The following is a 22,496-nucleotide window of genomic DNA, read 5'->3' as shown; positions in this document are numbered from 1 at the left end:
CACCGCCGTGCTGCCACAAACAGCAGGCCCTCCCCGCGCTGCGCTGGGCCCTGTGCATTGCGTGGGTCCCGCATCTTCCGTACCCAGTCACCTGTCCCTGGGCACCTGGGCGGCTGTGCTGCAGTGAATGCGGGTGGGTGCAGGTATCTCTTCAAGACTGCGTCCTCAGCGACTGCCTCTCCCTCAGAGAAAACCCGGAAGTGGGATTGCCGGACTGCTCCTCATTTTCTGAGGAGCCTCCATACTTTTCTGCAGAGGTACCATGGTTTTCGTGCATATTTTCCCTCTCCATGGAGACCAGCAGTCCTCATCTGTCCAGTGGCCCTGCAGCTGGGCTGACCCTGCCCGGCCACTCTGTGTCCACCATCCGTCACACCCACCATGGTCCCTGCAGTGGCTCAGCCATGTCCCTGCCCTGCACCTGCAGGCCCCCCAGCCTTTCTCTGCACGTGGGGAGAGAATCGTGTCCGGACGGTGCACCTTGGTCCGCTTGAGAGGGCCAAGCAGTGAGATGGCTCTCTGCCAAGGTCTCCCAAACCCGCTCACTTTAGTTCAGGAACTTTGCAGGAAGTGAACCACATCCAAGGACGTCGGTCGAAGAAGTCAGGCTCTACAGAGAACTTAGGCCTTTAGGACAAGTGTTTACTGTACAGAGTTTTTGCAATTTTGCATCCTATTTAATGCCATTCCTACTAGTTTTTCCCAAAGCCTCCCTTGAGCCAGGAACACAGGCCCCACACCAAGGACAAGCTGACCAATGTGTTTCTCTCCAGGAGGCACTGTGCATGCGACTGGGGCACAGCCTACCTGTGTGGCTGCTCAGTGTGAGATCTCAAGCCCAGAAATAGCTCCTTGGGTGGACCCAAATGCTGGCTCTTGGGTTGGGAAATATGGTCACATTACCCACGAGACCCTGGAGACAGGGCACTGGGACCCTTCCCACACAGCGGAGTGGCCAGAGACAAAGCGAAAGCTTTTGGGGGACGCAGGAAGAGGGCGCTGCCTGGCCTGGCCCGCAGGGCCTGCCCGGAGCAGGGACTCTGTGGCACCCAGGCTCCTTCTCACTCTGTCCCCCAGCGTGGCGGGTCCGGCAGGCGCACCCACTTGACCGCATCCTGTGTCCTCTCCCCAGGATGAAGCCGGCAGGAAGTGTCAACGATGTGGCCCTGGATGCCTTTGATTTGGACCGGATGAAACAGGTGAGTGTCCTTTCCTGCGAGGCCGTGAAGGAGCCAGGGCCGGAGACCACCTCAGGTGCACGTGCGTGGGCAAGTGGGCAGGCCCAGGGGACAAGTCAGGCAGGGAGCCAGCCTTGGAGGGCGGTCACGGCGCTTTTCCCCAGCCCGTGCCATCGCTGGAACAAAGCACCCCTCCGCCTGTCTGGGCACTCCAGAGCCGGCCTGAGGTATGGGAGGCTGCAGGGCCCCGCCCCAGCACACTCTCCCCTGGAGGGAGGCCCAGGACACCCTGCCCCTTCAGACACCCCCACCCCAACAAGGCCAGCCTTTGCCCCCGCCGCCTGCTCCTCACGGAGGCGCTGCTCCCGCAGGAGATCCTGGAGGAGGTGGTCCGGGAGCTCCACAAGGTGAAGGAGGAGATCATCGATGGTGAGTCCACACAGCCAGGGTTCCTGTGTTAGGGCAGGGCCTAGGGCCTTTAGTTCGGTACTTGGGAGTGCTCTGGGGCTCTGGGACTTTGATTTCATTGGCCCCTAATGGCCCACGCCACCCTCTCCAAGCTCTCTAGTCAGCAGGCTGAGGCTTAGACAAGTCACAGGACTTGGCGACACCTGAATCTGCCATCCCCACTTCCTGGGCTTGTCCTGAGGCCCTGGTAGCCGTGGTAACTACACAGGGAGGGTGATCAGGAACACTCTCCCCGAAGCCCAGGGCAGCCAAAGCAGCTCCAGCGCTCGCTTCTCTTTCTGCAGCTGTGGACTTAGGTTGACTTTTCTGATTCTGTTCCCTCCCCAGGGAGAGTTAGAGGGACCCAGAAGGCACAGAGTTATTTCATGGGCCTGACCTGGTTCACAGCCTTCCTGGCCCCGGCCTGGGGGAGAAGTCAGGGGCTCTGGTTCACCATGAATGCCCCCCATCTCGGTCCCCCTTCAAAGCCTTTGATGCCCTGGCTCATATCTGGGACAGGGGACAAGGAAAGATCTGCTCAGGCAGGGCTGGCGCAGCCCTGGAACCAGAGGCAATGGGGGGCTGGTGACAGGGGCTGCCTGGACTCTGGAGACAGGAGAGGCTAGGGCGGGAACCTGCCTGGGGCACCCCCAAACCCAGACCCCTGTCCAGAGCTGGGCGCCCTAGCCACACCCTGTCCTGGCCCCAGCGAAGAACACTCAGGCCCTGTCTGCCCAGTCCCCGCCGCAGGCCAGAGCGGCACAGGTGAGGAGGTAGTGAGTGAACAGAGCAGGATGCAGCTGGAGCCGGAAAGGAGACAGAGGCCAACTATTAACTCGGCTTTATTGCTAGGTGACCCCCGCAGGCGGGGCTGCCGCTGCACCCCAGGGCCAGGGCTTCTGGGGGCTGGAAGGGGCTGTGTGCAGAGGCATCTGGCAGGGGTAGAGGCTGTGGGGTGTGCAGGCCCCACTCTCCCGTCTGCAGGTGCAGTCACAGGTGGGGCTGCCTCTCCAGTGGCCGAGTGGGCAGTGGGGAAGGAGGGCAATGCAGAGCCCCCAAGAAACTGCCCATCCTTTCTGGATGAATGCCCAGTGCTCACTTTATCTCTCAGCCTTTGGCTGCAGGCCCCATAGGGTCTGTCCAGGAAAAGGCCTAAATTTGGGGGGATCCTAGGAGTGGGGATGGGAGGAAGCTGAGGAGAAGAGCAAAGCCCCTGCCCCTCCCTGGGAGGGGCAGAGCTCAGGCCAGGGACTGGGGCAGGCATCCCCCCTGCTCAAGGCCATGGACTTCCTGCTGCCACGGTCAGGGGCAGGGCACCCGGGTCCTCTGAGCAGAACCAAGATGTCCACCTGTCCAGACCTGTTCAGGGATCCTGCTGCCTGCCAGCCCCTCCCCAGCTCCGAGGCCTTGTGTAGGTCTCCCCGCCAGCCCTGTAACAGGGTCTGCCGGCTGGGGAGACGCACCTCTAGCCTGGGCCTCTGGCCTCTGGGAGCCTGGGTGGGACGCTCTGGAGACACAGGCACCTGAAAGACCGCACCAGAGTGTGGGGACAGGGCCTGGGGAGGAGGAGGGTGGGCTGGTCCCTGCCTCACCTGAGCCCCCCTTTCCTGTTCTGTCCTGTCCACAGCCATCAGGCAGGAGCTGAGTGGAATCAGCACCTCATAGGGCGAGAGGCCCCTGCGCCCCAAGACGCAGCCCCCTACGGATGGCCCTGGCCTCCAGCACACGCAAGCGTGCATTGAAGCTAGGATGTACTTCGTGTGAAGTCTTAGCCTGTGATGAAACATTAAAATGAGGAAACAGTTCAATTCCTGGATTTTTTAGATTCTACCTGACACAGAACACCAGGTCTACTCACCTTTTTTTGTATTTTATATTTGTCTATTTAAGTGTACATTTCTTTTGGTTTATAGAGAAGACACCCCCAAATCACACGCTTCATTAGGTGGTTCCTCTGGGTGATGCTGTCGGCACCTGGGCTGGCGTGGCGAGCCATGCACACTCAGCGCCTTCCCAGGGCCCTGTACGAAGGCCTGTGCACGCCCCACAGTGTCTGTGTCCCCGTGTAATAAACATTTACTGTCCACACACCTGGCTCCCGCGCACTCTCTCACACCAGCTCTGGCTCTGGGACACACCACTGGGGGAAGGACCCACACAGTGGGGACCAGAATAGGAGCAAGGTGGGGCCCTTGGGGAGAGTGAGGGGTGGCTCAGGCTCCTCCCACAGGTCCTGGGTGGTGCCCGGCCCAGCATTGGTGTGCATGCCGCCTGGCAGGCCAGGAGGACGTGCCTAGTTGGCCCACTGCTGCACCAAGGGGGCACCTACCAGCCCTTCCCAGACCATGCAGGCTCCTCACTGTAGCTAGGAAGGGTCTGACTCGGCCCAGCCTGCTGCCACCTTGGACACAGCAGTGTGCCCAGCTCCTGGCTCCACAGTCCTCTGAGGGCCCCGGGAAGACACCTGTCTTCCCCCTGGGTGCCCACATCCAGTTTAGCCAGGCAGGAGGCTGGCTGGTGCTGGCCGTCCCTTAGCCAGGACACAGACTCTGCCCCCTCCCCGGCCCCAGGTTCAAAATGCACCCTTCCGTCCCCGGGGCCCACGCTGCAGTTTCTGACCCAGGAGCCCAGGGTGGGCCAGGTCGCCCTCCCTGAGCCGGCACCCCCACCAAACCCCTCCTCACAGTCTCAGCACCCCTCACCCCCTCCAGCTCCCAGCCCCGATCTGCACCAGACAGACACCCTCAGCTGCCTCCTCCAGGAAGTGCTCCCAGCCTTAGCACCCAGCCTGCTGGCCAAGTGTGTGGGGTGTGGGGGTGGGGCCTCCACTCCCCAGAGGAGGACACCCCCAGGGCCTGTGTTACAGCTGCAGATGGGGCTGGGGGAGGTGGATGAGGCACCCCCCCACTGGAGCAAGCAGGACACTACTCAGGACACTTCGTGGCCAACTTGGGTCCAGATTCTGGCTCTGCTACTTCCTGCAGCAGGCACCTCCCCTCTCTGAGCCTCTGCCTTCTCATCTGTGAAATGGGGACAATGAGGACACCTGCCAAATTAGCTTGTGGTGAGGCTTAAGTCAGATGGTGTCCAGCCCAGAGCCTTCAGCAAGAGGAGGGCCCCAGTCCAGGGGTGACAAGGGGCCTGCTGTTTTCGGGCAGCTCTGGATGTGCTTCACCCCCTAGAGGGTCCCCAGCAACCCTGAGAGGCAGTAAGAGGGTTGTTCTCTCTGGGGGGCCAGCCCAGGGCCCAGAGGCAGTTTTAACTGCTCTCTCCTGCTTCTTTCCTTCTCCCAAGGGCCTGGGGAAGGTGGGGAGCCCAGGGGCTGATGGGAAGGATGATGCCTCCAAGGTCAGCTGTGCTATCAGCCCCTCTGAAGTCAGGACAGAGCCATGTCCCCATTCACAGGGACACCAAGGACACCAGCCTGCTTCCTTCTGACCTGTAGTCACCTGTCCAGCTACCATGTATCTGGCCTGTGGCCCCTGTTCGGAGCTGGTGGGGGGACAGACCCATGGGGCTCTGAGAAGGCCTCCCTTATGGGTGGGCTCCAGGCATACCTGGGGGGTGGGCAGCAGAAGCCGGTAACATGGACCGAGGGGAGGCAGCACCCAGTGGGGCGGAGAGGAGGGAAGACTTAAGGGCCACATGGGCTTGCAGGGCACTCAGGGACCTTCTACTGCCTATACCCCCAAAGGCTAGCCCCCCACAAAGGCAGAGGCTCAGGAATTGTTGTCTTATGCAAAGTGTGGGGGCAGCAGTGGTCCCCAAAGAGCGGGAGCAGGTGGCAGGTATGGCTTTGGGACCACTCCAGGGCTGGCGGGGGGCCTTGTTCTCAGTCAGATCCAGGCTGGAGTTGAGACCACCCACCCCTCAAAAGCAGGCCTGTGGGTGTTGAAACAAACGCTCATTTAATTTAGGGCACAGGGACACCAGAGAAAGGAGCCTGCGGGGGCAGGGCACAGAGCACAAAGGGCACACCATCCCTGCCAGGCTCAGAAAGGGCGGGCCTGGCCCGAGGTCATCAGCAAGTCCTCCAGCAGGCGGAGCTTACGCAGGATGCAGCCTGTGCCCACCCCCAACCCCGGCAGTACTGGGGACCTGGGACACAGGCAGCAGCTCGAGGTTCGGGGACCAAATGTAGTCAAACCAGTTCTGGGTACTAGGCCAAGGGGAGCGCCAACAGCCAACTCTGCGGCAGCGGGGCGGGGCAGAGCGGGGCAGGGCACAGCACGGTCGTCCACTCCAGGCACCAGCAGGTCCCGCTCACAGGCGGTCCTCTGCCAGCTTGCACACGCGCTTCACCCTGGCATAGGGCCCCAGGGAGTCCTCGAACACGAAATCCCAGAGCACCTTCACCCACGAGTGGTGTTGCGGCAGGTGGTCGTAGTATTCAGGCGCGATCTTCCGCACCTGTAGGAGGTGAGCTGGTCACAGGCTGCGCCTCGGCACAGGCAGGCCTCCGCCACACACACACACACGTGAGCGTGTACACACAGACACACAGGAGCATGTGCACACACCTGTCTTCCCCCTGGGTACCCACATCCAGCTTAGCCAGGCAGGAGGCTGGCTGGTGCTGGCCGTCCCTTAGCCAGGACATAGACTCTGCCCCCGCCCCGGCCCCAGGTTCAAAATGCACCCTTCCGTCCCCGGGGCCCACACTGCAGTTTCTGACCCAGGAGCCCAGGGTGGGCCAGGTCGCCCTCCCTGAGCCGGCACCCCCACCAAACCCCTCCTCGCAGTCCCAGCACCCCTCACCCCCTCCAGCTCCCAGCCCCGATCTGCACCAGACAGACACCCTCAGCTGCCTCCTCCAGGAAGTGCTCCCAGCCTTAGCACCCAGCCTGCTGGCCAAGTGTGTGGGGTGCGGGGGTGGGGCCTCCACTCCCCAGAGGAGGACACCCCCAGGGCCTGTGTTACAGCTGCAGATGGGGCTGGGGGAGGCGGATGAGGCACCCCCCACTGGAGCAAGCAGGACACTACTCAGGACACTTCGTGGCCAACTTGGGTCCAGATTCTGGCTCTGCTACTTCCTGCAGCAGGCACCTCCCCTCTCTGAGCCTCTGCCTTCTCATCTGTGAAATGGGGACAATGAGGACACCTGCCAAATTAGCTTGTGGTGAGGCTTAAGTCAGATGGTGTCCAGCCCAGAGCCTTCAGCAAGACGGGAGAGGTGGGGGGAGGGCAGGTGTTGCACACTAGACAAATGCTCACACAGCCACGTGTGCAGACACGGGCACACTCAAGCACATGTGCAAACACCCACACAAAGGCATGTGCACACCCACACACACAGAGAAGGCCTCACTGCCCCCTCCTCCCCTCCTGCCCACCAGTAACCAGGGCACCTCAGCTGTCTAACCCACCCACCCAGAAGGAACAACCCCTCCCCCTCCCCTGCCTCCCACCCCAACCCCTGCAGAAAGTCTCTGTCCATGGGTCTCCCACAGCAGAGCCACCAGCCAGGGACTTCCACTCTGCACTGGCTGAGGCCAAGCCCCTTGGGTCACGAAGCCCACCCTGTCCTCTCTGTGCCACGTGGGCCCCCTAGAAAGCCACAGGGCAATGACTGGAAATGAGCAGGGACGGAGTCTGGAGCCAGGAAGGTGCTTCACACACACTACTGCTGCCTCATTTTACAGATGAAGTCAAAGCACAGAGAGGGCAAGCAGTTTCCCCCAGGGTGCACAGCCAGCACATGTCACAGCTGGGCTCAAACGGGTTTCCATTACAGTAAGTGGTCTAAACTGTAAATGCCCCCTTGAGCCCCTGCCATCCCTGGGTACCTCTCCTTGGGGCACTCGCCTGCACTGTGTGGCCTTTCCCTTTGCCCTAGGGGCCATAGCTGGGAACCTAGCCACCCCGTGATGAGCACACACAAGGAAGAGAAGGTCAGAGTGTGGCCCCAGACCCACCATGCCTCCCCACCTCCTCGGACACCTTGCTCCCCTCACCACCGCACCCCTGCCCACAGCCACGTACCAGGGGCAGGTTGCAGCCAGGGATGCTGGGGAAGTCGTGGTGCTCCATGTGGTAGCCCACGTTGAAGGTGATCCAGTTGAGCGGCCCGTAGTAGGAGTAGGTCTCATGGCCCTTGAGGAACATGTAGTGCTCAGCCACGAAGTGGCCGGAGATGGGGTGCAGGCCTAAGCCCAGCAGCGAGCTGCCCAGGAGGTAGACCACGGGCTTGAGCCCCCAGAGAGCAAAGATGGCCAGGTCGGCGGCCAGCTGCACCAGGGCGTTGAACACCTCCATGCGGGTCAGAGCCTTGGGGTTCACGCAGAGGGGCCGCAGCGAGTAGAGCAAAGGCTGCAGCACCAGCCAGAGCAGCTTGCGGGCGGGCGTGCAGAAGAGCCAGCCCTCCAGGCGCGTGGGCACATCCACGTCCAGCCCGTCACCGCCCAGGTAGCGGTGGTGGTCCACGTGGTACTTCTTGAAGGAGGCTGCGTAGGGCAAGCCCACGGGCAGGTTGGCGAACACGGCGAACCAGCGGTTGTGGGCGGCGCGGCCCGTGCCGAAGGCGGCGTTGTGCGAGATGTCGTGGATGGCCAGCGTCAGCGAGTGGTTCACACAGCCGCCAAAGGCGTAGGCCCAGAAGAACAGCCAGCGCCACGCCAGCCCCCGCACCAGCCAGCAGGCCAGCAGCTGCGCCAGCACCAGCCCCAGCACCGCCCACTTGAGGTGAGGGTCCGGCCGCATCAGGGCCTTGATGGCGGGGTACTTGGCTGCAGGTAGGACCAGGAGAGAAGGTGGTGAGGTGGGCTCGGGCTGCAAGGGCCCCAGCCATACCCTGTCTTCCTCCCTCCTCCCTCCATTCCGTCTGCCCAGCTGGCTTCCTTCCGGCCCTCCTTGCATCGTGCACCCCACCACCCCAGGCGGTGACAGGGACACACTCGCCCACCTCGCCCCTCGAGGAGCAGGGTAAGACATTGCCCCGGGCTTCGGGGCCTGGGAGCAGCCTGGTCTGTGGCCCACGAAGACAGTGGACCTGCTTGGTGCCACCTGGGACTTCCCAGAGCAAGAGCCTTTGCCACCAGCCTAAATAAAGAGCAGGTGTCACAGCGGGTCACAGAAACGTAATGTCAGAAATCAGTGCACATTTCATTGACCTGCTTTCTCGTATATGTGAGCAGTGTTATTTCTTATGTGCTATACCGGTACTTGAAGGTTAATTAGCAGTATAACTAAATAGTAATGCCGCCAGTCTCCTTCAGACAAATAGGGGAAAAAAAAGAAATCAAAGCAGCCTGGCTCAGTTGGTTACAACATCCCAATCTGCCAAGGTGCCAGGTTCAATCCCTGGTCGGGGCACCAAAAAAAAGGAAAAAATGAATAAATTTTTAAAAATGTTCAGAGAAATAAAAGCAGCTGCAGAGAGAGCCAGGAGCTGGCATGCAGGGCCCCTGTGACCCACACACAGGGTTAGGCGGCTGGACGGCCTGGGTCAGCGGCCTGGGGGGGGGGGGCAGGGTGATGGGGGAGAGGAGCAGGGAGGGTGCCGACTTGCTCTCGGGTTTCAGAGCTCGAACAAGGTCTAAAGAACATGCATTTATTTTGGATAGTGGGTATTTGTTACAGTACCTTGTACTTTTCCATGTTTCGTTTTACAGAAAAAGAAAAAACAATGGGAGTGGGAGTTGGCCAAGCACCTGAGGGCCTTGCCGGCCAGAAGCAGCAGACAATGCAAGGACGGGGAAGGGTGGGGGGTCGGGGCGTGCCCTCTGGAAACCTCCACGGTTGCTGGGCAGGAGGGGACGGCAGGGCCAGGCAGAAAGCTGGTGAGGTGGCGGGTGCTGCGTGCAGGGGCAGAGACAGACAGGGCGATGGGCGCTCACCAGGCCTGCTCCGTCCAGTTCTCAAGAGCAGGCTGGCCCTCAGAGGTACAGACTGTGCTGTGATGCTCAGAGGGAAACTGAGGCTGTCAAGGGTGGGACTGGTCCCAGGGCACCCCTCCTGCCTCGGGCTCACCCTGCCAGGCTATCCCGGAAAGGGGGTCCCAGGACTGCGGGCGGCCAGGCGAAGGCCCTGCCTGTTCCTGCAAGTGACCAGGGAGTTGCTCCCAATTTGTGCCTGGTCGGTGAGGACCTGACAGCTCCTCGGGCCCATGGCCCCCACAGCCAGGCCCCTTCTCCCTCCTGCCAGCCCTGGGTCCCCTGGGAAGAGGGGTGGACGGAGTCATAGGGTGATGCCAGGGCTCAACCAGCACCTGAAGGCATGTCCCCAGCCTCCTCTTGAGAAGATGCACCTGGCATGGGGACACCAGCTTCAAGGTACAATTATGTCTCTCCAGTGACTCCAAACACAGGATGTCCACCTACAGCACCCTTCCTGGGAATGGCCAGCAAGAAAGAGAACAGGCTGCTTCAGAGCCACCTGTCCCCGGGGGTTTGCAAAGAGAAACAGCAACGTGGGCAAGGGACTCTGCCCCAGTCAGAGGGGAGACTCAGGCTCAAAACCCTCGTGCCCGAGCTGCCGCGCCCGCAGTTCCAGTCTCACGTCAGAGCTCTGTGGCCGCCGGTTCATTCCCACCCTCTGTGGGCTGTGGTGTCCCCATGAGAGATGGTGAGGACACAACCTGCCTCTCAGTGTGTTGTCCCCTCCTATCGGTCCTGGCTCCTGGTGGCAGGACAGCCGTCCTCTGCCGGGCAATGTTGTTGGGGGCACTGGGGTCCCTGCATCCTAGACTCGAAGGCCCTCTCTGCCCAGGAAGCCAGCAGAACACCCCGGCAGCTGTCTACACACCAAGGGAAAGCAGCCAACCTCAACGGCCACCGGCCATGTGATTCAAGGACATGAACTGTCTAGAGCAGGCGAGTTCACAGAGACCGAAAGCAGAGGTCGCCAGGGGCGTGGGAGAGGCCAGCACTGGTGAGGGGCAGAAAGGTTCTGGTACGAATGATGGAAAACTTGGAAATCATAGTGATGGCTGCACAGCACTGTGAATGTCCTAAGTGTCACCGATCACACATTAAACGGTGTGATCGGTGACACACATTAATCACCAATTAATCACCAATTAAACAGTTAAAATGGCACATTTTATTTCCTAACCGGCTTCCTATATTTTACCAGCTTCTCTATATTTTACCAGCATTTTTTATGCCTCTTTAAAAAAATTCCCAGCTCCAAGGCTGGTTCCGCTCCAGAGAGTCAGCGGCAGGGCCAGTGGCTCAGGTGTGTGCAGGAAGCTGCGGAGGGCCAGAGCAGGGGCGGCGCGGCCCAAGTTTGCCATGGCCAGTCAACCGCTGTGCCTCGAAACGAGGTCTAAGGCCCACGCGGGCCGCCAGAGGCTCCCGCAGGTGGCTTGCAGCTGCGTGAAGGCGCAGAGGGCTGGAAGCCCTGCTGATGGACACCAGGCTGATTGACTGTCCCCCCAGGCTTGCCCACAGCCCCAGGGTGACTGCAGAGGGAGGCCTCGCAGGGTGCCCAGCACCCCAGCATCATCCCATCAGGTGGGGCAAGAGACCAAAGGTTCCCAGCTGGTGTGGCTCAGTGGGTCGAGTGCGGGCCTGTGAAGCAAAGGGTCATAGGTTTGATTCCCAGTCAAGCCACATGCCTGGGTTGCAGGCCAGGTCCCCAGTAGAGGGCGCGCAAGAGGCAACCACACATTGCGGTTTCTCTTTTTCTCTTTCTCCCTTCCTGTCTGTCTAAAAATAAATAAATAAAAACTTTTTTTAAAAAGGAAATAAAGGTTGTATTTTTAAAAAGCACTGGCTGGTGTAGCTCAGTGGATTGCGCGAGGGCCTGCAAACCAGAGGATCGCAGTTTGATTCCCAGTCAGGGCACATGCCAGGGTTGCAGGCCAGTTCCCAGCAGGGGACTCATGAGAGGCAACCATACATTGATATTTCTCTTCTTCTCTTCTTCCCTTGCCCTCTAAAGATAAATAAATAAAACCTTTTTTAAAAAAAGAGAGAGAGAGACCAGCCTGGCTGGTGTGGCTCAGTGGATTGAGTGCCAGATTGCAAACCAAAGGGTCACCAGATCGGTTCCCAGTCAGGGCACATGCCTGCGTTGTGGGCCAGGTCCCCAGTTGGGGGCGCTCAAGAGACAATCACACATTGATGTTTCTTTCTCCCTCCCTTCCCTTCTCTAAAAATAAATAAAGTCTTTAGAAAAATAAGAATAATTGAAAAAGAGCCTAAATGTGGACCCCCTCTTGGGAGGGAGCGCAGGAAGCAGGGCTATGTCACTTTGTCCCTGCCCCCAAGGGGTCAGAGTGAGTGGGCCCCTCCGGAGGTGTTACCCAGGAAGACAGGAGCCCCCAGTGGGGACCGGGGGCGTGGGGGGCAGCACCAGCCCAGATCCAGCAAGGAAGGAAGAAATGTCTTTTTTTTTCAGACAGTGGAAGGGAAGGAGAAAGAGAGGGAGAGAAACATCAATACATGGTTGCCTCTTGCGTGCCCCGCACTGGGGACCCGACCTGGCCCACAACCCAGGCATGTGTCCTGACTGGGAATCAAACCCACGACCCTTTGGTTCACAGGCCAGCGCTCAATCCACTGAGCCACACCTGCCAGGGCTGAAGTGCCTTTTTGATGGCTGGGGAAAGAAGGATGTGCCGGCAACCTCAGCCTCTGGAAGACCCTCACCCACAGCCTAGTGAGGGGAATCAGAGGCAAGGTCCTCTGAACCTCTGTGTGCCTGGTGTGGGGCCGGGACCGCAGACTGCAAGGCTCCACCAGCCTCCTGCTCACCGGCTGTGGCTTCTGGGCACCAGCCTCCCCAATGGGCCCTGGGGGCCAAGGCACAGCTGGGGGCCAGCCCAGCCTCCAGCCTGCACAGGGCAGGCAGGCCTCCCCTGCTTCTGCTTGGAAGGAGGCCAAGCCTGAGGCAGGAGGGCAGGGCAGGCTACACCTGCACCAGGCGAGCGCAGACGGGCATGCGCTGGAGCAGCGGACACCAGGACCCTGGCTCTGGGGTCCAGGACAGCACCCGGTCCACTCCCGTGTGCCTTGGAGGCAAGGGCGGCCCCAGAGTCCGGCAGCTGTGACTCAGCAGAGTGGGCTGCAGGTGCACCATTGCCACACAGAGATCGTCAGTCCCACCTGTGGGGGGGCGCAGGTGAAGACCCCTGGGGTGCCTCCCCTGCCCGCCTCTGCCTGGACCCCCTTCAGGGAACCAGTACCCCTTCCTCTTGTTCACAACAGTTTCCCCCGGCTCAGACCCCAGCTTGGGGTACAGCCCTGGCACGGTTTGAGGTGCCTGACCCACAGCCCCTCCCCCAGGCTGACCAAGCAGGCCCAGCCGCCTCACCACCCCCTCCAGCCACAGGCTCCTCACCTGAGGCCCAACGATGGCCTCAGGTGACTGTTATTAAATACAGCTCTGGAATCCGAGAGGAAAACCCTCCTATCTCTGACCTTCGGGGCCCTGGGTGCTGGTCCTGGAGGCCCAGCTGGCCCCGGCTGGCTTTGCACTACCAGAACAGGCCCATCGCCCCTGGTCATGTGGGTCAGCGGGCCTGGATGTCCTGCCGGGAACAAGGAAATACCGGGTGATGGGACAAGCTGGGCAGGCCAGGCGCAACCCCCTGAGAAGAGGCCATGGCGTGAGCACTGGGCCACCTCACTGCGCCCAGATCCCCGGGCAGGGAGGAGCTGCCCCCACGAGTGGAGCCCAGTGCACTCGAAAGTGGCACCAGATGGAGAGTCCCCAGCAGAGACCCCTGTAGAAGTGGGGCTCCTCTGGACTGTCCTAATAGCCCCGTTGAGCAGGGGGTGTGCGCGCGCATGCACATGCACACACACACACACACACACACACACACCCCTGCCTGCCAGGCAGAAACTCGCTCACTCAAGGAGAGCATCTAACCTTTTTTTCCCCAGAGCTTTCAGCTCCCTGGGGAGAGGGAAGGGCTGGGGACCTCCTGGGAGAGACACTCAGGGCAGACCGGAAGCTGAGGTCCCTAGGCAGGTCAGGATTTGGGGTAACTGGAGCCACAGGCTTGAGGGTGTCCAATGCCAGGGGTCAAGGAGAGTCACGGACAGGAAGAAGGGATGGGTGCCCGCTGGCCTTGACAAGGTCACGGGGGCTTCAGCAGGAGCCATTTCAGCACGGCCAAGAGTGAGACAGCTGAGAGCTGGGGCGGTGAGCACAGGCATGGGGGGCTAGTGAGGCCAAGGTGGGGGGCACGGAGGAGGCAAGGGGTGCTGGCCCGACAGGAGGGCCCTCTGGCAGGACTCAGGGAAGGGGGACAGGCAGAGGGGGTGCGAGGCCAGGCAGGGTGGGAGACTGCTCAGCTCTGCCTTCTCTGGGTCCCAAGGGAGGAGAGAGAAAGGCACCCCAGAGAAGCCCCAAGAGGAGCCCTGGGCCCTGGCTGGACCCCCAGAGCGGGCCCTGCTGGACCAGGCTCTGCCCCCAGTGGGACCTCAGCTGACTGGGGGCACCCTGCCCACTCAGGCCTCCAGTTCCGGGGACGGGAATAGCCGGGCCAGGACCTGCAGGCGCAAGGACAGCCCGGGGCCCAACGTGGACACCCACCTGGAACCAAAGACAAACACACCCATGCAAATGTGTCCTGGCAGCAGCCGAGCCCAGGGCAGCAGCCACTACTAGAAGTCACACTGTCCAGGCATGACAGAGAAAGCAGGTGTGACACCCAGGGGGGCACAGGGAAGGGTCAGAAAAGGCAGGGCAAGGGCGGCGGGGCCACTTGTCCTCGGGAGCCTGAAGGCCAAGCCTGCAGGATGCCAGGCTCAGGCCCAGAGATCGGGCCAGAGATCGGTGCCCGCCCAAAGTCTGACGCGCACTAGTCAGTCCGTGAGGTGCCTCGCAGCGGAGGGAAACAGGTTCCACCAGGTGAAAGAACCTACCTTCCACCGCCCCTCCCCCCGAGTGGGAGTGAAGGCTTCACAGGGCCCCCTCAGCCCCAGAGGGGCCACTGCCAGTAGCTGGGCCGCCTGGAGGCAAAGCGCCCTGGGAAAACCTGTGTGCCCTTGGGCCAGGCCTGAGCCTCTCTGGGCCCGAGGTGCCCACTCTGACACGGGGGCTGTGAGCACAGGGAGGTGTGCCTGCTGCCATGGGTGGGGAAGGCGGGGAGGCAGCGGGCGCTGAGGCCCAGAAGTGTGGCTCCAGCAGGTGTGCGCATTAGAGGTATTTTCACACCTGCCCGGCCTGACCCCGAGGACCTGGAGAGCAGAGCCGAGCAGGAGCCATGCCTGCTGGAAGGAGGGGAGCCTGACCCCAGCGCCCCACCAGCGCCCCAGACCGGTCTCCGCTGTGGATCTGCGGTTCCTCCCAGAGCTTCTGACCAATTCTGCCGGGCCAGCCAAACGGAGGGAGGGTGGCAGACACTGGCGGCTGGGCCCTGCCCCCCTCAGGCAGCACCCCCCAGGGCTCCCATCTGCTGAGGCAGGGATGACGATGAGGTCTTCCCCCTGGTCCCCAGCAGGGTTCCCAGGAGCACTGGGGCTTCTTCCCACGTCCACGGAGACCACCCACGTGCCAGGCCCAGCACCACTAAGGACTGGACACCACGCCCCCAGGGACGCCAAATGCCACCATGTGCCAGTCTCATTCCAAGAGTCCTCATCGTTGTCTCCCAGCACCCCAGGTGCCCAAGCCGCAGGCGCTTCGTCTGAGAGCCCACTCCTGCCGGACCCTCGGCCACGGAGCTGATGCGTGTGGGGCACCAGGAGCCCAGCACGTGTGCCCTCACTGTCCCCACCAACAGCAGAGCAGGCTCACTGCTGAGAGCTTCCCCCAACAGAGGCACCCAGCCCCCCGGTGCCCCGCGGCCTAACCAGCTTCCTTGCAGCATGGCCCTAACGCTTGGGCCACCACTGTCCCGAGGTCCGTCTCCCGCCTTTTCAGTGTGTGGCCAAAAGACCAGCCTCGTCCTGCCTGGTCAGTATGGGAGGGGCTTGGTGGACCTGGTTCAATGCAGAAAATGTGGACAGTGGTCCAAACCACCTTCAGGGGTTGCCATTCTCTGCCTCCTCACCTGCCTCTCGCCAAACCTGCTTTTCGTTGGTGGACGAATATCAGCTGAAGTTCTGTGGCAGCCAGGCCGCGGGTCGCGGAGACGGGGGGCTCCCAGGCCGCTGGGGGGTGGCACACAGGGGCCCAGAAGTGTGTCCCAGACCGAAGGTGCCAAGGGGACACACACACACACCCCAACACACAAGTCCAGTGCCTTTCCAGGTGAAACTGGGAGAATGAAGGATTTAGGATACGGGGGCAGGGGTGGGGCTGTGGGGTGAGCACACTGAGCCACAGGGGTCTTTCCGGGCGACGGAGATGCCCTGATTGGCTCTCTAAACGGCACTGGATGGGGCCTTTCAACGAGTGGGTGTCACAGGGCAGAAGTCACGCCTCACAAAAGCAGGAATGTGGGATAAAGGAAAGCCAGGCAGGAGACCCGGCACTCCCTGCCATAGGGAGGCTGGAAGGGGACACGTGAGTTGGCACCTGCCCTGAGTCATGTGTCAGGGACCCGAGGACAGACAGTGGCTCTGTTCAGGTCCAGGCTCAGGCCAAGCAGCACTGGGCTGAGTCCCGTCTCCCCACCCCCACCATTCGCTGGGTCACTGGGAACAGGGTCCTGTGGCATATAGTGTGCAGATATCTGTGAGGTGAAACAGAAAGAACAGGAGAAAGTGCTCTGGTGAAAACACAGAGGACGGACAGGGAGGGTACCTGCCACCTGTGGAAACCCAGGGCCACCAGAAGCCCTGGACACAAAACTTGCAGATCAAGAAAAAGGATAAACTTTGATGGAAAAGGAGCCAAGGGCATGAGGAGAAGACTCACAAAAGAAAGCAAGGAGCCCTGGCTGGTGTAGCTCAGTGGATTGAGCGCCGGCCTGCAAACCAGAGAATCGCAGTTCGATTCCCAGTCAGGGTGCATGCCTGGGTTGCAGGCCAGTTCCTGGCAGGGGACACATGATACATTGTGTGTCCCCGGCAGAGGCAACCATACACTGATATTTGTCTCCCTCTCTCTTTCCCTTCCCCTCTAAAGATAAATAAAATTTAAAAAAAAAGCAGGGACATCAAAGAAGAAAAACTCAGCCTCACTCAACAGTTGAGAAATGCTGCCCAAAACGGGGTGTCTCCTAATAATGCAGCTGGCAAGGACAACACCTCAAGCTGCAGGCTGGAGCTGTTGGCCCCACCCCCCAGGAGCCCTGTTGCGGGGGAGCCCCTCCAAGCGCCTGGCAGGCACTGGGCAGAGCCAAAACCCTGCCCGTTGTTCCAGGGGTTCACTCAACCTCTCTAGGAAGTTCGCAGGTGCGCGGGGGAGTAGGAGGGTTGAAGCTGCTACCCCACAAATCAGTGCAGGATTGCAGGGCAAAGGCCGCAAGGTAAAAGCGCCTGGGCCTCCTTACCAGAGATTAGGGAGCACGGGGAGGCAGGCAGTGGTGGGGGCACGAGCTCGCACCTGCTGAAGGCTCACACCTGCGGCCAGCGGGTGGCCAGCGGGCTCCTCCCTGCTCAACTCTGGTCAGCGATGAGGCATGATGGACACTTGCAAGTGACCACGACAGAAATATTTACAGGACCAGGGCTGTTGTTCCCTAGAGACTCGGGGTGCAATGTTTACCAGCATGCAGTGTATGTCTGTTATTAGAGAATGTTTCAGAGAGAAGGGACATTGAGGCTGAAATCTGAAGGAGGCATAGGAGTTCAGTCTTTACCCTCAGCATTTAACTAAGGGAAAACTAAGGGAAAAGAAATCAGCCAGAGGGAACAGTATTTGCAAAAGCCGTGAAGTAGGAAATGGGCAGGTGGGATGTACTCCACCAACTGGCCAGAGAGCAAGAAGTAAGGGGAAGGGACAGTGGCCTGAGCCTGGGTGTGTCCCAGAGACCAAGGCAGAGATGGGGCATGAGGACTTGCCCATGGAGGACTTGAGGACCATGGAGGACTTGAGGACCATGGAGGACTTGAGCAGAGAGGACATGATTGGTTCATCGGTGCCCAGGAGGAACCCCTAAAGGATCACCCATTGTGATCCCCTGGCCTCCTCATCCAACACAGGGTGACAGGGCCCCTCTTTTACTTGGCCAGCTGCCCTCTCTGCCCTTACCACGCCTGTCACAGCCCGCCGGCCAGACTCAGGACTCACAGCTCTGGCCAGAGAGTAACTGGCTCATGGCCAGGTCGTGCCACTCAGGACAGCACAGGAGGGAGGCAGCCCTCCTTCTGCTGAGCACTCCAGAGGCTAGGTGGGCACAGGCTGCGGCCCCTGCCTGGTGGGGGGGGGGGGCTCCGCGCTGACTGCAGCAGGGCCAGTCTGCTACCCCCCACAGCACAGCTCTGAGATGGAGTGAAGAAAGTCCACGAGCTCCCTGGAGGGCACGGAGATCTCAGCCAGCTCTGCTCCGGGTTTCAAGGCTCGCCCCGAGAGAGCCCTGACCAAGGCCTCCCCTGAGCCAACGGTCCAGCCAGTGCCAAGAGCCTTACTTCCTGTTTCCCTTTGATTATCTGAACTTCTTTTTACTACGTGTGTGCCCTGTTTTTGTAAGTAAAGAACAAAAAGAAAACCACAAAGCTATTTGTTTTTAAAAAGACAAATCCCAAGCCTGCTTCTTGTTCCGCAGCCACGCCCGGCTTGGCTTCTGATCTCAATGGGACCAGGTTCTTGCTGGCTCCGTTCCTGCCCTCGGAACAGAAGGCCTTGGCCCCGGCCCTGGGATGCTTGGCTCTTAAGGGCTGCTGTGGGTCCCCCTTCCCTAGGACACAGCGCCCAGGGGACCATGGCCCGGCCAGCAGGAGCTGCAGATGGACTGTGGCCCTGCCCAAAGAGCACCCAGCCAGCTCTGTGCCAGGACCTTCTGGGTCCTGAGTGACAGCAGCCCCCTGCGTGGGGCCAGAGCCCACCTAAACACCCAGCTGGCCTCAGTGGCCACTGACCTGCACGGCCCTAGACAAGTCGCCTCCCTTCTCTGAGCTTCATGCTTCTGTCTTCTGCAAAGAGGCCCCGGCTGGCAGTTACACATATTTCTCCGCAGCTGGGAATGGCACGGGCGTGTCCCTGTCCTCGCAGAGAACATGCCTGACTACAGGAAGTAACAGTTATCATGCAGGCAACTTTTACCCTCAGCATTCAACATTCCCTCCATTTAACCTGCACAACAAGTCTGGAGGGCAGTGCTACCATCACCCCCTTCTAACTCCAACGAGCTGGTGTCCTCATCTGTTTACTGACTGGCCCCAGGGTCACGGGGCTGATGAGTGAGTGCTGAGGTCCTCACCAGCAGATGAGGCCACCACGCCCAGACCCCTGCAGCCTGCCCCAGGGAGATAAGGGCCAGACCCAGATGGACTGAAGCCACAGGATGCCCTCACCCAGTCAGGGTCCTCCAGGGCAGCCAGGGGGGCTTCCTGCAGGAGGTGGAACTGAGCCCTAGCCAGCTGGGCAGAGCAAGGAGGAAGCACATTCAGGTGGGTGAACAGTCCGTGCAAATGCCCAAGAGGGAGGGAGAAGAGCATATCCAAGCTCAAAGCCGGGTGCAGAGGGAGGGACCCACAGCTCCCAGTGGACACGGAAACGATAGAGCTTCCTGGGTAGTCAGGCCTGCGGAATTCGTTTGGTCCTGCCCTGGCCGAGTCACCTGCCTCTCCAAGTCTCCCAGCCTTCTCCGTCACCCTGCCCAGCAAGCTTCCAGGATGGGGTCCAGAGCCTATGGCCCCTCTCTTTAGAGAGAGCCTTCTGCGTGTCCTGGGGTGCTGCCCCACGCTGGGCACCTGCCCATCAGAGACCTCCGTTCCCCTCATTCCCACTCGGCCAGACAAGGAAGAGTGTGCCCGCGCCACGTCTCCCAGCCTTCTCCACCTGGGGCCAGACGCCTCGTGGGCCCTGTAAGGGGGAGGCGGGGACAGGAAGGAAATTCGGCCTCTCCTGGGACCTTCGGGGGTGGGGGGCGGCAGCCCCGATGCAGGTAGAAGCTGGTGGGGAGGGGGCCAGGTGAGCAGCAAGGCCCCTCCCACCCACCCCCAGGAAATCCACAGGTGTAGGGATGCCGCTGCCACTGGGAGACCACCAACAATTCGGGGCCATTCCCCACCTCACAGGGGAAAACCCCAAAGTCACAAACCCACCCAGGGGTCACCAGCCCCGACCCCCAGCTAGAGTGGGGTACAGCCAAGCACTCGGCACTCAGTGCATCCGGGGCCTGGGAGGGTAAATTAGCAATAGGGTGCATTTTCCCATACACTCAAGGCGCGGCGGGCAGGGAGCCACCAAAGGGAACCGGTTCAGGGAAAAAAGCCAACCCATCCAGACGCATTGAGAAAACAGTTTCAGTTAGAGCCAAGGACAAACGACAGAGAAAACGACTTCCCACATGTAAGACACAGGGTTAAAGCCCCCCATTCCGAGAGCTCTCACAACAAGCCGAAGACCAGCCCCAAGAGTAAGAAAGAAATTAAACGGTCAGTTAAACACAAAACCCAGTCATCACACAAATGTATTCTAGACCCACAGTGATGAAACAGGACTGCGTCCTCAGGCTGATTGGCAAAGGGGAAGCGTTTGACCAACCTCTGGAGCAGGATGCAGGGAAACACCACCTGTGCTGGGGAGCCGGTAGCGTGTCCCCCCTTAGGAAGCCGCCTGACACTGTGGGGCGACTTTGCTGGCATCTACTAAGAGCTGATTCAGAGGTGTGGGGCCTTTATCCCATAATCCTGGGTCCAGAGGGAGCCGCGGTCGTGAAAGATGGAGCACCCGCAGGGCAGCGGGCCGCGTAGGCGAAAACGACCCGGAGAGGCGCTAAACCACAGAGGGGCAAGGTACGGGGCAGAACGGGCCGCATTTTATGGTGCCATTTTCGGTTTTTATTCTGTTACCATGAAATGTTAGTCCTCATCCGAGGGCATGCTTACTGATCTTAGCGGCGGGAGGAGGGAGCGAGAGACAGGGATCGGTTAGCTCTGGCGCGCGCCCTGACCCGGGCCCAGCCCGCAACCTGTCGGGGAGGACGCTCTAACCCGCTGAGCAACGCGGCCCAAGGCCACTCTCGGTGTTTTTAAAAACAGTTGTACCTCTGGTTCCGAGTTTGCTTCCTTCGAGGTGCTCATTATCTCTACACCTGGTTTGGGGTGGACTTGGTGGCCTCCTGGTGGCCTCGGGACCCGGGAGATCCGCCCACCCGGGCGCCTGTTGCCGGCGAGGACCAGCGCCCGCGAGCCGCCTTCCCAGGAGCGGGCGGCACATCCCGCCCACAGCCGGTCCCCCGAGGCCGACTCCTGCACCGCCGCGTTGCCGAGCTCGGGTCCCGGCGCGGGGGCGGGGCGCAGCAGCTAAGGTGCGCTCCGTGGCGCGCGGGCGCTGGCTAGGTCCCCGGGTCCTGGATCCCCAGACGGAGGCAGAGACGCAGGGGCGTTCCAGACCCGGGCGGGGACAGGCCAGGGGACCCGGGTCCCGAGAGGCCGACGGAGGCGCGGCGCTCCCACCATCGCGGGGCAGGGGCAGCGGGGCGCCCGCGGGGCCTTGGGCCGGCGCTCACCGAGCATCTCCTTGCGGCGCTGCGTGTGCGGCTGGTCGGTGTAGACCCACTCGAAGTCGCTGCGGCCCGCGCTGTTGCCCATGGCGGGCCCGGGAGCGCGTCGGGGACCGGGGCGCGGCGGGGCTGCGCTCCACCTGTCGCCGAGTCCGCGGCCCGCGAGACAAGTTCGCGGCTCGGAGGCCGGGACTGGGGGCGGGGCCTGCGGGGGCGGGGCCAGGTGCGCCCGGGGATGGCCAGACCAGGGACGGTGCCGCCTCCCCTCCGCGGGAGGCCGAGGAGCTCCGCGCCGTCCAGGCTTGGGGGAAGTCGCGGTGGCTCTGCGACCCTCTGCCACCTGCGTGGGGACTTGAGACTGTGAGCGCGCAACCCGCGAGAGTCCCTCGCCGCCGGGTCGTTCGAGGACGCCCTGGTGTGCTGCCCGCGGAGCTCGCCCGGGGGAGGTGTCCTGGGTCACCGAGACTGTGCTGCAGCTGAACACCGGTTCTCCCCGCGGCGTTCCTGCTACTCCCGTCCCACCAGCGAGCTGGTTATGGGCCCCCTGCTGGGGGGTGTGGGCAGAAATTAAGGAAAAAGCAGGTGCTCAGGAAAAATTAACCCCAGTAATCCTCCCTTCCTCTACCCGCCCCTTCACTTAAGGCAATAACGCAGAGGGCAGGTGATGTGTCTCACGACCTCATAGGGAGTCAGCCCCCACCCCGCCTTCAGGTACAGCCTGGGACACAGGGACACCTGCCCAGGAAGAGGCCTATTATGACTCAGGGTGATATGTGCCACGACACAGGTAGGAGTAGTTTGGGTCCAGAAGAGGGGTCTTTTGCCTTGGGCCTCGAGGGATGAGTAGGAGTTCAACAACTGACAGCGGGGAAGGCGCTGGTGGTAGAAGAAACAGCACAGGCAAAGGCTCAGAATCCTGCAAGAACCTGACGTTTTCTGAGTGAAGAGCCCCGGTGTTTGGGAGTGAGGGCACAGGGCTCCTCATATTCACCCTCAGAGATACCTGTCTCCTTCCTCTCTCTCCTTCAGAGGGCAAGCCTGGTGTACCCGGGGACCATGGCCGGGCCTGTGCTGGAGCTGCCTGGGAGCCACCCAGGAACCATAAGGCAGGCGGGTAACGATGCCAGCTCCCCTCCAGCCTCCCCCAAGTCCAGGGTCCAGGGGTGTGGCAGAGTTGGCAGGCCTCCCTCCACCCCAGGCACAGGCAGCCCTGGCATGAGCTGAGTAAGAAAGCACTTGCGCAGGGCATCCTGTGACACCCAGCTCCCTGTCCCGGAATCGGGTGTGGGGCAAGGGCAAACGGAGACTGGGTCCCCTACCCCCACCCAACAGGAAGAGCCCTGAGCCCACTGTGCCAGGAAACAGAACCCCTGCTCCCCAGGCCCATCCGCTCTCTCCCCAGCCAGAGGGACCCTGCC

General features: G+C 61.2%; 2 protein-coding genes and 1 non-coding gene across 9 annotated transcripts in view; 2 read left to right on the top strand and 1 right to left on the bottom strand.

Annotated features, from left to right (window-relative positions):
* The window catches only part of EVL (Enah/Vasp-like), a 120,145-nt gene extending 116,432 nt beyond the window's left edge, over positions 1-3,713 (top strand). For all 6 annotated transcript variants that reach the window (XM_037031722.1, XM_037031725.1, XM_037031719.1 and 3 more), the window contains 3 exons: positions 1,133-1,199; positions 1,550-1,607; positions 3,253-3,713. In XM_037031722.1, coding sequence (XP_036887617.1) covers positions 1,133-1,199; positions 1,550-1,607; positions 3,253-3,290 — 163 coding nt within the window. In that variant the 3' untranslated portion in view covers positions 3,291-3,713. The remainder of the gene's footprint in view (positions 1-1,132; positions 1,200-1,549; positions 1,608-3,252) is intronic.
* A 1,801-nt stretch (positions 3,714-5,514) lies between these two features.
* On the bottom strand, positions 5,515-21,271 carry DEGS2 (delta 4-desaturase, sphingolipid 2). Of its 2 annotated transcripts, none has more exons than XM_037031727.1 (3): positions 21,085-21,271; positions 7,608-8,350; positions 5,515-6,035 (listed from the first exon to the last, which is right to left on the bottom strand). In XM_037031727.1, the coding sequence occupies exons 1-3, from the start codon at positions 21,164-21,166 to the stop codon at positions 5,889-5,891; spliced, it is 972 nt and encodes a 323-aa protein (XP_036887622.1). In that variant the 5' UTR covers positions 21,167-21,271; the 3' UTR covers positions 5,515-5,888. The 2 variants fall into 2 exon arrangements, with proteins under 2 accessions (XP_036887622.1, XP_036887621.1); XM_037031726.1 differs by lacking the exon at positions 21,085-21,271 and adding an exon at positions 20,621-20,793.
* On the top strand, positions 8,718-8,845 carry LOC118977000 (small nucleolar RNA SNORA19). Its single transcript, XR_005064411.1, has one exon. It is a non-coding gene; the product is annotated as a small nucleolar RNA SNORA19 (small nucleolar RNA).
* Positions 21,272-22,496: the final 1,225 nt, after the last annotated feature.

This window comes from Sturnira hondurensis, unplaced genomic scaffold, assembly GCF_014824575.4.
Source record: "Sturnira hondurensis isolate 20B ecotype Veracruz unplaced genomic scaffold, ASM1482457v3 Scaffold0021143, whole genome shotgun sequence".
In the NCBI taxonomy this organism is placed as follows: domain Eukaryota; kingdom Metazoa; phylum Chordata; class Mammalia; order Chiroptera; family Phyllostomidae; genus Sturnira; species Sturnira hondurensis.
The sequence above is the reverse complement of the archived record's forward strand: the minus strand, read 5'-3'. Positions and strand labels throughout refer to the sequence as shown.